General features: G+C 41.6%; 1 protein-coding gene across 1 annotated transcript in view; it reads left to right on the top strand.

The window, feature by feature from the left end:
* Positions 1-10,088, top strand: part of LOC147899597 (uncharacterized) — a 74,255-nt gene extending 64,167 nt beyond the window's left edge. The window contains exons 5-7 of the mRNA XM_087378686.1: positions 7,576-7,630; positions 7,807-7,892; positions 9,477-10,088. Coding sequence (XP_087234812.1) covers positions 7,576-7,630; positions 7,807-7,892; positions 9,477-9,623 — 288 coding nt within the window. The 3' untranslated portion in view covers positions 9,624-10,088. The remainder of the gene's footprint in view (positions 1-7,575; positions 7,631-7,806; positions 7,893-9,476) is intronic.
* The last annotated feature ends 4,218 nt before the right edge of the window (positions 10,089-14,306 follow it).

The following is a 14,306-nucleotide window of genomic DNA, read 5'->3' as shown; positions in this document are numbered from 1 at the left end:
GAGTTCTTCAAGACCCAACTCGAATATTTGGGACATGTTATTTCAGCTCAAGGCATCTCTGTGGATCCCAAGAAGGTCGAGGTAATCTGAAATTGGCCTACTCCTAAGTATGTTCATGATGTCCGCTCTTTTCTCGGATTGGCAAACTTCTACCATACAAAGGTCTATCAGTTTTTCGAAATCGTTGCTCCTATGTCCGAATTATTGAAAAGCACAGTAATTTTTCAATGGCTTCCCGAAACAGAGTATAGTTTCCAATAACTTAAGCAAGCACTCACTACCACACCAGTTATGGCTATTGCTGACCCAAACCTTTCATTTGAGGTCATGACCGACGCTTCCGACATCGCTACAGGAGCAGTGTTGATGCAAGAAGGCAGTGTTATTGCTTTTGACAGCCATAAACATTCCGATATCCAAACCCGATACCCGGTTTATGATAAGGAGTTTCTTGCGGTTGTACATGCTTATCGCTCTTGGAAACATTATCTCATGGGAGCCGACTCGGTGGTCAAGACAGACCATCACTCTCTAAAGTATATCTTTACTCAGCCAGTCATGAACGCTCGACAAGCACGCTGGGTTGAGTTTTTGGCCAACTTTCACATGACCATTGAGTACTTTCGGCACAGCAGTACAAGTTCTTTCAAAAGATCAATCTTCGACTTCCGAACAGAAGATTTTCTCATCCTATTCTTATACGGACGACCTTGTGTATTATCAAGATCGCGTCTGTGTACCACATGACAAGGATGTTCGACGTCTTTTGTTAAAAGAGCATCATGTAGTTCCTTATGCTGCCCATCCAGGCATCAACAATACTCATAGGTTACTTAGTGCAACATAGGGTACATCTTGCTTATCTTGTCAACAACAAATGAAAGCAAGCTGACGATTTCCAACAGGACTTCTTCGGCCTCTTCCAGTTCCAACTGAAAGGTGGGAAAGTATTTCCATCGATTTCATTACAACACTACCACGATCCTCCAAAGGTAACACTCAGATTATGGTAATTGTTGATCGATTGTCCAAAATGACACACTTTGTTGCTTGCAAAAGCAGTGTACTGGTTCCGGACATAGCCAAACTCTTCATACAACACATCTTCCGACACCATGGATTGCCTAAGAATATCATATCCGACAAAGATCCTAAGTTTACGAGTCACTTTTGGATTTCATTGTTTGAATCTTTGGCTACAACTTTACTGTTCAGTTCAGCCTACCACCTAGAATCAGGTGGCGAGATTGAAAGAGTCAACCAAGTTCTGGAAGAAATGCTTAAACATTATATTCAGTCACGCCTAGCAGCTTGGGAAGAGTATCTACCACTCCTTGAGTTTGCTTATAATAACTCTTTCTATAGTGCCATCAGCATGACTCCATTCCAAGCAGCTCATGGACACACTCCGATTGTACCAACGAATTTTGTACTTCAACATCGAGTTGCCCTAGCCCATCAACTGGTTCAAGAAATGCAAGACATTCTACTCCAAGTCAGGGATCATATGCGAAAAGCGCAAGAGCGGTATCAACGGTCTGCCAATAAACATAGACGTCACCTGGAATTTGACACTGGTGACATGGTGCTATTATTTGTAGGCCCACATCGCTATAAGACGGTTAAGTCTGTGTTTCCTAAGTTGCGACCACGATACAATGGACCTTTCTGGATCGTCAAGAAAAATTCACCTTCAAGTTACAAATTGAAATTACCGCCATGATGGGGTAAAATCCATCCGACATTTCATATTTCTTGGCTAAAGACGTACATTCCAGGCGATGAAGCAGTTCCTCCTGTAGGTGATTATGTCGCAGAAATCGAAGACGATTATGTTCTTCTTATTCCTGAGCGTATTCTGGACCATCGACTGTGAGAGACTCAACATCGACTTATCACGGAATTCCTTGTTCTTTGGCGAGACTTGGACGACTCCGACGCTACTTGCCAATCTAATGAAGACTTACAGCAGTAACCTGACAGTTTACAGCAGTATATTCAGAATTTACCGTGATATTTTCTACATCAGCTCATTATCTCCACCAGGGTCTTATTTCGAGTGGGAGGGGATGTCACGATCTGTGACGTATTCCTTTCTCTATATCTAGACTTATGGATGGTTTGATGAATGGACCCCTGTGGAAGGGTATGCCATTTCGATGGGACACTTCCTATGAGGCACAACCCTTCACAAGAGACATTCTATTGAAGAGACACTCCTATTGTAATGTACCCTCTCATCAAGGGTCACACCCTTCACAAGGGGTACACACCTCTTCATGCACATACACTTTGGAGTACACACCTTTTCATGTGTGACTCTTCACTCTCTATATAAGAGAGGCCCAATTGTATGGATGACACACTACAGCTACACTATAGACACTCAAGCAATACAAATATTCCTTGTTCTCTGCTATTTCAGTCTCTTTTCTATTCCTTAGCACATTTCTAAATATAGTAAATCTAGGATTTCTTACAGCGAGATCTCTTGGATATTGCATTACTTGCATCTCCTCGAATGGATTCCCAGTTCGGGAGTTTCTGGATCGGAATTCCCCTAGACTTCCACCTTTTTAGTTGGTTGAAAATCTATGGAGTAACCTGGCTACATAGAAGCTTGAGGTGTGGGAGAAATGTGCCTTCAGCCTGGTTCCACTACTAGTATGTGGCTTGTCACTTAACTTACACTTCCATTTTTGAGCACTTGAGCCAGTGTACGTGGACTCAAAAACAACATTTTCCCATAGCGCATCTCGAGGCATCTTGCTTCTTGCAAAGGCAGAAAAAGAGAGAGCCTTGGGCTTAGCTTACAAGTTATTACAGCCTACATTATGCAGGAAGCGTGAAGGATTTCAAGTGAATGCTTGAACTTACTACTGAGCAGGCTGGCGAACTATGTGGATGGCAGGTGCAGCCTGCAAGGGCTTTAGGGCATATGCTTGACAGCTGTAGCATGTACCGGTGCTGTACGGCCTATGCCGTGTGGGCTGCGAATATCGTGATGTACGGAGTGTACGAGCTGCATTTAAAGGCTCGGAGAATGTGATTGGTGATTCGACGGGCTGTACGGCGATTTGACGCGCGGAGAGTCAGTATGGCTGGTGAACTATGTGGATGGCAGATCTAGCCTGCAAGGGCGTTAGGGCCTGCTTGACGACTATTGCATGTATACTGGTGATCGTACGTGCTGTATGGTCTGTGCCGTATGGGCTGTGAATATCGTGATGTATGGTTGTACTGGCTGCGCTTAAAGGCTTGGGGCATGCAATCAGTGATTCGATGGGCTGTATGATGATTTGATGCGCGGAGAGTTAGCACGATGGCAAAATCGATAGGGGGACCTTGTTTTCCCAAAATCGATGCACTTTTGGGGCTTTTGAACTTTTGGGGTTTTTTTGGAAGGCCCGAAATGTGCGTTTCATTCCCAAAACATTGGGGAAACGTTTCGGGCCTACTATGGGCCGGTAATGATTTGCTTGGGATGCTTAATGCTGAGGACAAGCTCGATGGCATCAACTATCCTATGTGGTCGTACATGATGTGCCATGTCTTAGTTGCTAAAAAATTTGGGGTATTGTTGTAGGAACTGATGTGAGACTTGTGCTTCAGACACCTCATGCCACTGCACCCTTTGCCCCAGGTTATGATATCATTGCTACCTCCGGATCATCTACCATTGCTGTTGCATTGCCTGCTACTCAGGACTAGATCCGATGGGATGGGAGAGAGGCTCGACTTGTCTGTGAAAGGTCTTGCAGGACAGCAAAGGTCTACATTGGATTAATCGACATCTCTGTATTAGATAAGGAATGAGGCTAGAGTTGCCATGTTTTGCGTAGGCAGTTGGGTGGTGTCAAGATGGAAGAAGGGGACAACATGCGAGGTCAAGGACATTAGAGAGCAGCTCACCAGATTCTCAGATTGTGTCTACTACGCTTAGTGGACTTCCTGATTCTTATAAAAGCTTTGCTTCTACTTACTTTGAGGTAGGTGGCCATGGGCAATCCCAACCACTGTACCTTTGATCAGCTTGTCGATTGCTTTCGCAGGAGCAGAGCCATGCAAATCGGACTGCCTGCATGAATGCACATCAAGCATTTGCCATAGACCATAAAGGTAAAAGCAAGGTGGGCAAGAATTTTAGCAAGCCTAAGACTACTGCTGGTACTTCATGTACTTCTAGCCACAGAGTGAATAGCCAGAGTGAAGGCAAGAAGAAAGGAGATGCAAATTTTATAGGAAGCTTGGACATGACGTCTCAGAATGCAGAAAGTGCATTGATTTAGAGAAAAAGAATAAAGAGTCAGGGCTTGCAATTTAGATGCCCCTACATAGCAATTAGGCAGCAAATACTTCTCTTGATGAGTGGGCATTTGTTATTACATGCCGCTATGATCCTTCCAAGCATCATGCAGCTTATCTGTGGCTGATTCTGTCCGAATGTATGGTACTTTGATAGTGGTGCTTCGGAGCACATCACCTCCTACAAGAACTTGTTTATATTCTTGGATAATGGGCTAAGGGGAAAGAAAGAAGAAGTCAGGACTTGCAGTGTAGATGCCCCTACTGTAGTTGAATACAGCAATGAGGCAGCAAATATTCCTCTTGATGATTGCTCCAGAGAAAAAGTAGTAGTCAGGACTTGCATTTTAGATTCCCCTAATGCCGGTGAATACAGCAATGAGGCAGCAAATATTCCTCTTGATGAGTGGGCATTTGTTGTTCATGCCTACTACAATCCTTCCAAGCATCATGCAGCTTTATCTGTGGCTGATTTTGTTAGAATGGTACTTTGATAGTGGTGTTTCGAAGAACATCAGCTCCTACAAGAACTTGTTTATATTCTTGGATGATGCGCCGAAGGGAAAAGGAGGAAGTAGTCAGGACTTTGCAGTGTAGATGGCCCTACTGCAGGTAAATACAGCAATGAGGCAGCAAATATTCCTCTTGATGATTGCTTCAGAGAAAAAGTAGTCAGGACTCGCAGTTTAGATGCCCCTACTGCAGGTGAATACAACAACGAGGCAGCAAATATTCCATTTGATGATTGCTTCAGAGAAAAAGTAGTCAGGACTTGCAGTTTAGATGCCCCTACTGCAGGTGAATACAGCAATGAGGCAGCAAATATTGCTCTTGATGAGTGGGCATTTGTTGTTACATGCCACTATGATCCTTCCAAGGGTCATGCAGCTTTAACTGTGGCTGATTCTGTCAGAATGGTACTTTGATAGTGGTGCTTCCAAGCACATCACGTCCTACAAGAACTTGTTTATATTCTTGGATGATGCGCCTAAGGGGGGCATATCACATGTGCCAGCAATGCTTGTTATCCAGTTAGAGGCATTGGTCAAGTGGAAGTCACATCAGTCTCAGGTGATGCAGTCACTATAATGGAGGTTTTATATGTTCTAAATATTAAAATAAATGTTACTTCTATGTCATCCATTGCTACACATGGCAATAGAGTGAGCTTTGATGGTTATTGTTTGTTGTGTGTAACGTCTGGCATGATAACATCATTGTACTCATCGGAACACTTACCAGTGGGCTGTGTAATCTTGATTCTTACAAGAGAGGGGCTGTTATTGAGCACGTGCAGCAGCTGCTTTGTTATTGGTGACACTAACCTATGGCATTAGAGACTTGGGCATCTAAACTGTGGTAGCTTGGTCAAGATGCATTCACAGGACATGGTGGTAGATCTTCCAAACATGCATGTACTTTCAAGGCACATTTCTGAGGGCTGCTTGTCGGGGTTCTCCTTTCCTAAGGACGGGATTGTTGGTACATCCTGGAAGTTGCACTTAGTTCATAGTAGTGATGTATGTAAAACAATGCAGACAGCATCGCTTGGAGGCTCTATTCGTACTTAGTAACCTTTGTGGAGAGTTTTACTACGCACACTTGGATTTACGTTTTGAAATCCAAATGAGATGTTTAAGCATTTTCTGCCATGTTTGAAAATGAGAGCGGACACAAGCTCCTCATGCTCTGGACTGACAGGGGGGTGATGCCATGGGTTGGTTGATTTTTTAGCAGCTTGGGACATTGTACACAGTGCCATAAACACCGTAGTGAAATGAAGTTGCAGAGTGGAAGAAGCAGACTTTAATGGAAATGGCATTATTCATTTAGGCCTTTTGGTTCCTTCTCTACTTTTTAAACCTTATCCTTGTCTCTAGGCACTTACTTACCATGTGTCATAATTGCCAATGAGGTAAACTTAAACCTAAATTCTGAGGCTATAACTACTTCAATTTTGATTTCATCGTTGATATTCTGATGGCCTATCCCATGTACCTTGAATGGCACTTGAGTCTGCTTTCGTTTCTTGCACCTTCATTACTATATCATGCCATAGGCCCACACTCCAAGGGACTATAGACATACACCAAGATAGTTGTTTGCTGGTATTGTGATAATTCTTTCTATCTTAAATGGTGCGTTGCCCTATCAGCTAGATTTAGACTTAGATGCTCGTTGGGGAGAGACTAAATGAAAACGTTTAGACTTCACAAGTAGTTGTAGCTTGAATGAAGAGATTTTGGACTACCTTTTGATTAGCCTTCTTCTTTAGTGCTAGCCTTCGTCATGGCTGAGTCTGCCCTTCACCTCCGGAGTGCTGACAGAAACTCAGTACGAAGACTTTGTATAAATGAATGCTCAAGTATGTGTGGGTGTGTGGATTTGTATGTGTGAGAGCATATTTTTATACTATGGTCTACACCCACTGTTGGGCGCTGATGACGTCAGTGGGGATGTCATTGTAGCTAGTCCTTGCTATGCATGATGGAGTTTATGGTTTTCAACCTTGTGAGTGACTATCATGAGATTGAAATTGCACTATGTTGTGTTTTTAGAGGATGAGTTTGGGAATGTTCCTGGATTCATCTAGGTATATAGTTGTAGGGTCGGTGTATAGTTTATGCATTTAATTAGTCGTCAAGTGGCTTGTGGTTTCCTTCCCCATTGGCGTAATAGTCTTGTGGAACACTAATGCCCACTAACTCAACATGGGGGTCCATTTCAAATGCTAGACCCTAACAACCAGTACTATGGGAATGGCAATGAAAAACAATATGTGCAAACACTGCAATCAAAAAAAAAATCTGAAAGTTGAAAATGAATATAAGAAATAAAGAATATTTTGCAATTTGATTGGATAGATGTTGAGAAGATGTGACATGTCTCTTGCATGGAATTCGGATGGGTGTTGTCTTCCAACACAACTCTATAATAATTAACCTAAAAAGGGGCTTCTTAGGGTAGGGCAAGTTTCGTCATCGCTCCTGTGTCTCGTGGGTCTAACTCTCTGCGTCAATATGAGTATGTTGGTTTGCAATTTTATTTATGACCTTTTGTGGCTTGGTGATAACATTTAGATTAGGTTGTGAAGAAGTTTTAAAGTTTCATTAAGAGACAAGTTTCTCTCTCCATCTCTTCCTTTTTTCAACCTTTTACCGGAAGGGATATGTCTGTCAATTTGACTTTGATTGGTTTGTGATTGCACTTTTATTTGGCTTGGTGGATTTCTTTTAAATGAATTTTCCACATGTTCTTTTGGCTTGGCAGGGAAGAGGTGGATATAGTGTGTATGGCTCGAAGTTTGATGATGAAAATTTTAAATGTAAGTTCAGGATGTAATAGTAATGGAGATCTCTTTATTGGAAATAGGATGTGAATGATAGTTGATTTTAAGCTGTTTGTAAGTTTTTTATTTGAGGCGGCTTCTACCTCTCGTCTTTGACTATGAATGCTCTCATTAATTACGACCTTGACAGTTTCCTGTTTCTATGTGGTTAGTGATACATGAAGGGCCTGGGACATTGAGTATGGCAAATGCTGGTCCAAATACCAATGGAAGCCAATTTTTCATTTGCACTGTCAAGGTAATTTGGCTCTTTCCTTTTTAATTTGTGAGGAAGAATCATTCGTGTGGGGGGAGAAAATCCAGTATTAGTGATTTTTTAATTATGATGCCCAGATGCTAGTTAGAATCCTTTCCAGGTAAGTATCATGCTGGTTGTGACAGGCTGTTTGAGGGTTAGCTAAATATCCAGTTGCCTTAAGAGAGCAAACAGTGGACAAAAGAAAGGTGCCATTACTCTCTCATGTATGGCTACAGATCTCAATAATGCCAGCCACCTCACAGGATTCAAAGTCTTTAAAACCAAGTACAATTTACAGCTGTTTCTGGATATGTATGTGTGAGAGCATCTGTTTATACTATGGTTTACACCCAACGTTGGGTGCTGATCACGTTGGTGGGGATGACATAGTAGCTAGTCCCTGCTATGCATGATGGAATTCATGGTTTTCAACACCTTTTGTCTGTCATGAGATTGAAACGGCAGTGTTATGTCTTCAGAGGATGAGGTTGGCTCTCTCTCTCTCTCTCTCTCCCCCCCCCCCCCCCCCGTGTGTGTGTGTAGCTGTCTAGCTTGAAAAATATGTAGGAACTGGGAAAAATTCCAGCTATGCATGGCAATTGAATCCCCCCTCCCCCTTTTACCTTCCAGGGTTGTACACTGTAGTGCAGTCATTTGTCAGCAAGGGTGTGATAGAGATTGGAGAAAGAGAGTGTGAGGATGGTAGTGAAGAGGATCATTTTTATCAGTAGAACAGTAGACATTGAAAGAGCAGAGGTGGGGAATTAAAGGGAGGGGTAGAGAGGTGACGACATAAGCATTGCTGCGCTTGCTAGGTGTGACTACTTTGTGTTTTCAAAAAACATTTGTTAGCTGACATTTCTTCTCTTTTTGTTTCTTTGTAGAATTTTGGACTTCAAAACAACGAAAATCTGAATTTGTATGATAGGATATATTCTAGTCTTACAAAGGGGTGTGTGTGTGTAGAAAATGTTAGGGGAGAGTGAAAGCCTGAGAGAGAGAGAGAGAGATGGTCGGTAGGTAGGTGTGGAGAAGTGAAGGGGCTTTTTTTGGGGGAGGGGGGGGTGGGGTGAAGAAATGAATCTGCCAGACAAGATGGAACAGAAGGATCTGCTGAGGCAAGCGAGGGAAGAATGAACTAGGAATGTGGAACAGCCTGGCATTTGACAAAAAAGAAAGTGAGAATACTTCGAAGATGCGGAGATTATATATTCTCAGAATCACCAAAAAGAGGGATGGGAGGGGAAGGTGGAATGGGCGAGGGAAGAATGAACTAGGAATGTGGAACAGCCTGGCATTTGACAAAAAAGAAAGTGAGAATACTTCAAAGATGCGGAAATTATATATTCTCAGAATCACCAAAAAGAGGGATGGGATGGGAAGGTGGAATGGGTGGGGGAGGCATATTTATAGTTTGCTATTGTACTGCATATGGTTTGAAGGTTTATAAGTGACCTTTGGGACAAGGTGTTTCTTTGTTATGGGGTTTAGTTTATAGCTCTTTGTTCCCAGTATACTCTTTTTTACATTAGATGTATCCTCATCTTTATATATTCGTTCTAACCAATGTTGTTTGGAATGCAGACTTCTTGGCTGGATAACCGACATGTGGTATTTGGGCAAGTTCTGGAAGGTTTGGATATAGTGCGGAAGATTGAATCACAGGAGACAGATCGCACAGACAAGCCAAAGAAAAAAGTTGTAATAGCAGATTCTGGTGTGGTTCCCTAAATTGCCCCTCGTTCGATAAGGTTATTTTTGACTCTCATGGCCAAATTTTAGGGTCTACTTTATCGATATGAACATGGTGAGGTCAAGTTCAGTTTTTCTTGAGGCATTTTTGAAAAATAAGGTCATTTGCACTTTAGTGAGATGCTCTCCATGGCCTTCAGATATCATGGCGAGATACTCACAACTAGAGTCCTCGAAATCATCTGTGCACTTCGTTTTTTTTCCATACAGTTAGAAGTGCCAACTATGTGGAACTGTCTGGTTTGTGTTTTGAATTTTCATGGGAATGAGGGATTTGTAATTGAGAAGCTACACTGAAAAAGTACTGTAGTGAATGCTCTCCAAGGCATCAGATCATCGTGATGAGATATTCACGAGCGTGAGGTCCTCGAGCACTGTAGCACTTGAGCTTTCTCCACAGCAGCTAGAAATGCCAATTGGTAATGCCGATTATTGAAGTGCCAACAGTGGGTTGTCTGCTTGCTTTTTGGAATTTCATGAGAATGTGGGATTGAGAAGCTGTACTGCAAGGTGTTTTTGATAGTTTTCTTGTGGAGTGCCTAAGAATGGCTGTAGGTTTCCTTTAATTGTCCAATGATTGTCAAGTTCTTGTGGAGTGCCAGAATGGCTGTAGGTTTCTATAATTGTCCAATGATTGAAAGCAGTCACACTTAAGGGCTTGGAATAACAACTTTTTGGAGCTTTTTGTTACTTAATACGAGAAGGCACAAAACATTTTGTGTTGTGCAGTAGATCAAGGTGGAAGATGTCAAGTTGCCCAAACATTCATTGTGGCAGTACAGCATCCTGAGGTCATTGAGATACAAGGTAAAAAAATGTCTAGGGATCCCGGTCTGTTGTGGTTGTCAAAAATGGGGGGTGTGCAATGAATCCATTCCAAGGTTTCATGTTTGATAAAATTATTGGGCATGAAATGTGAGATTTCCTTTTTGATCGATCTTATTCTTCCTAACTTTGCAGAGTATAGGTTGCTTGCCTTTGAAGATGTACTCACAATCACTTTTGCTATTCCTAGCACTTTTGCTTTCATGTTCATGCTCATTTTTGTATTACAGTAATACTTAGTTGATGGTGACACCATCTTTGAGCAAAGGCAATGATATGGTATATATTTAATTCATTACTAGAATGAGGGAATTTTTGTGTGCTGTGTAGTGAAACTGCTAATCTTGACACAATTGCCTCCTATCCTCCCCTTCTATGTCATGGGAATGCAATACTTGGAACGTTCCTCACTTGACTAGGTTGTGTTTTGGAGGATGTGAACATCGAGAGGGACGATTAAGGATCCCTTGAATGGCTTCGACTCGAGTTTTCATCGTGAGAAGTGTTCGAGACCTCTACCAACACCTTGACAAATCTTACTGAATGTTCTTGACTTGCAAGATCTCTTATGAACTTATCCAATGAGATGAATATTACTTGCACTTCAGGTGATAAATAATGGTGTCATTGGATTCATAATGTTCAATTAGAATTTTAGAAAGGATAGGGCAAGTGGGGAGCCATTTGAAGCCCTAATTTGCTATAGCTTTAGATAATTCTTAGCACATATTCAAATAGGATGTTGCTAGGCACTTGGTTGTAATTTTTTCAATGTTTTGCCACCTTTTGGGAAAATGATGTGCCTTCATGCTAAATCTCTATTGGGATCATACACTTACTATTGGTTTGATTTCACATAGATAGCCCTTTGTAACTTGGAATTGATGCGAAGAGTATGATGGTAACTAGTTATAATGAAAGATAGACGGAAACGAGCCTATCTCAAGAGACCCTCATAGGAGACTTGGGTGGCTGACATGGGATGATATGACCATTATCATTGTGATAATTGTCAATTCAGCCATACTTGACATTAAAGACAAAGACATCCAAAAAGGCTTGGGTGGCTCAAGGGTCACGTGTAAGAGTGAATTGGCATGTATCTTTAATCGTGTCTAGTCACTTCTGCCTTGAGCAGCCGGTACAATGCATGATGATTCGTGAAAAGGTTTATGGTGGGTGTATTTTTTTAGAACTCGACATTGACATCAAGAAATAATATTCATAAAATAGGTCATTTTTGCTCCGGTTTATATTAGAGACATGGAAGATGGAAAGAACACATCTGATGCCCAGACAAGGTTTATGGTCTTTTTTTTAAAGAACACGAAACTCACATCAAGAACAAATATTTTGACTAAGGTCATTTTTTCTCAGGTTTATGAGTAAAATAGGTCATTATATTATTAATAAAGAAAAAGCTCAACAAGGGAAAGGAGGAATAGCTTAAAGCACTTAAAGAGAAAAAGTGGCATAAAATGGCAAGTTCTTCTTTGTCATGGCGATAGTTGTGCAAGAATGATGTGGTGATAGTTGTGCAAGAATGATGTCATCGATGATGCGGAAAGCTTTCAAAAATCACAAAAGTGTTGTACATGGATACATTGAGCTACATAGTTTACCATGGAGATGAAACAAGTTTGACAATACACCATTCTCAAGTCCATTGTTAAATTGCACTAGAAAAGAAGAGGGTACATGTACAAAATCTTTTGGGTAGTTTTGGTGTATATTAGCACCCAAAAATGTAGTAGTATGGGCATGTATAAGAACATTGACTACGCAATAGAATCCTAAACAAAGTGTGGTTGAGATCATGCGCATTGATGTTCATTTCTCTTGCTTGAGTTCTCTTTTGGGAATAAAATCCAAATTGGATCAAATCCCACAACTAACTTGAAACTTCCAAGTGAGTCGTAAATTATTATATTGCCCATTGCTAAGTATTGATATAGCAAAGCTAAAGGGCAGTAAACTATAACTAACAGGTTATCCACATCAATCACAGCCACAATGCATCATTCAAGCCACTTCCATTAGTTAATTGTAACTGAGAAATTGAGAAACTAACTTTAAACATGCTAAAAGGGAGGCTAGGGTGCCCCTACTCATGAACTAAACACGAGACTGCAAATGCTTTGGTGCCCCTTTTGGTATTAATTTATTTCTTTTGGCAAAGGAAAATGCTTTTACAACAAGTATCCACCCTTGCACTCTCCTAAATTGGCAATGCCACTCTCCCAAGCCAATTCTCAACAATAGGCATGGCGCACACTAGCACTCGACTGTCAAGGCAAGACTAAGGTAGTTCCCATTGTATGTGTCCAATTGAAAGCTAACTATGGATTCCACAACAATCCAATGTTCAACCTCTCAAGGTGACACAACACAACAACACAAGTTCCAAATTGCACAAGTGGCCTCAAGCAAGAAGAAATCTACAACACTTGTCCCTTTGGCACCAATATTGGTACATTGTTTGTATTTGGGTGTCTGTCCACAGCTTGAATGGCCAAGAGAGAACTTTGAACAACAAAAGAGCGACGATAGGCTTCAAAAATGACAAATGGAATTCAAATGAATGTCAAAATGCCCGTACCCGTTGTCTGTGGAAGAGGTTAGAGCTTTGTCCTCACACTTATCCTTTGTCCATGCCACTAGCAACGCAGAGAAGACCTTCAATCACGAGCAACTGATGAAACAGTTCCAAATGAGCTTGAACCCACTTCAATTGGAATCAAAGTAGCTTGTAGGTGTCCTATTCCCGGTGGGAATACCTTTAGAAGGGGTTGATCCACAAAGCAAGAGGGCAGCTAGGAGAGGGGGAGAGAGAATTCAACGTGGAGAAGATCAAGGGCAAGAGAGAGTGGAAGATGGTCACGGGTGGACAGTGAGACTGTACAACTAACAAGGGGCATAAGTGTATGTGCAAGTTGACCCCACAACTTGTAAAAAAGTACCTTAGTATATGTGCGATTGAGTCGTAAAGTCTCGGATTGTGTGTAGCTGATCCGTACAACCTATACAATAGAGAATTCAATGTGCAACATGTTGTGTAGTTTCAACCAAGGACCTCACTACGTGAAGCAACGTAGAGTAGCAATAATTACGCCTTGGGATGCATACAACTTCAAAACGCATGCAAGAACCTCGAAATGCATGGAATTGAAACAACCTCAAAATGCATGCAATCAATTCCGTACGGATAATCACGGAGGAGAGAATGATTTCGTACGTCATGTGGGCACCTTCAAGGTGCAAAGCTAGAGAGAAAAATGTAAGGTAGAGAGAGAAGACCACGTGCAATCACATGCACACAAGAGATTGCCACGTGGCTCATTAAAGCCTCTAACCCACTGACACACTTATGCCTTCCCTTGAGCCCATCATTTTGACCCCTCTTTTCCTTGCCTTGGCCTAGCACTTGGGCCTAGTGGGTGCACCTAGTGATTGGACCCACTTCTAACATCAAATCCTAGGGACTTTTAGTATCCACGAGTTTATTTTGCACATAGAACATCATGTTCCCGTGACAGATATAGTGTAATTTAATAGAGGGTGCATTTATAAGATTTCTCTGCTAGAGGTGCAAATTGCAACAATGGGAGCAAGGAAAAGAGAAAGACACCATCCAATCTTGACACTCATTCAGAACCTAGTGCATATGATAGCAACCAGAATTAAAAAAGAAAGATGAAAAGATCTTAGTATGTGCTGGGCATATGAGATTGTATAGTGGAATTGTTTACAATGAATACATCTTGTATAACTTATGTATCAATTGCCCCTCTTAAAATGTCAAAGTGTGAAAACTTGCCAAGGGAAAGTGGCTTGACG

Source organism: Dipteris shenzhenensis, chromosome 8 (genome assembly GCF_047967505.1).
Source record: "Dipteris shenzhenensis isolate YYH24624 ecotype China chromosome 8, Dip_SZ_1.0, whole genome shotgun sequence".
In the NCBI taxonomy this organism is placed as follows: domain Eukaryota; kingdom Viridiplantae; phylum Streptophyta; class Polypodiopsida; order Gleicheniales; family Dipteridaceae; genus Dipteris; species Dipteris shenzhenensis.
The sequence above is the reverse complement of the archived record's forward strand: the minus strand, read 5'-3'. Positions and strand labels throughout refer to the sequence as shown.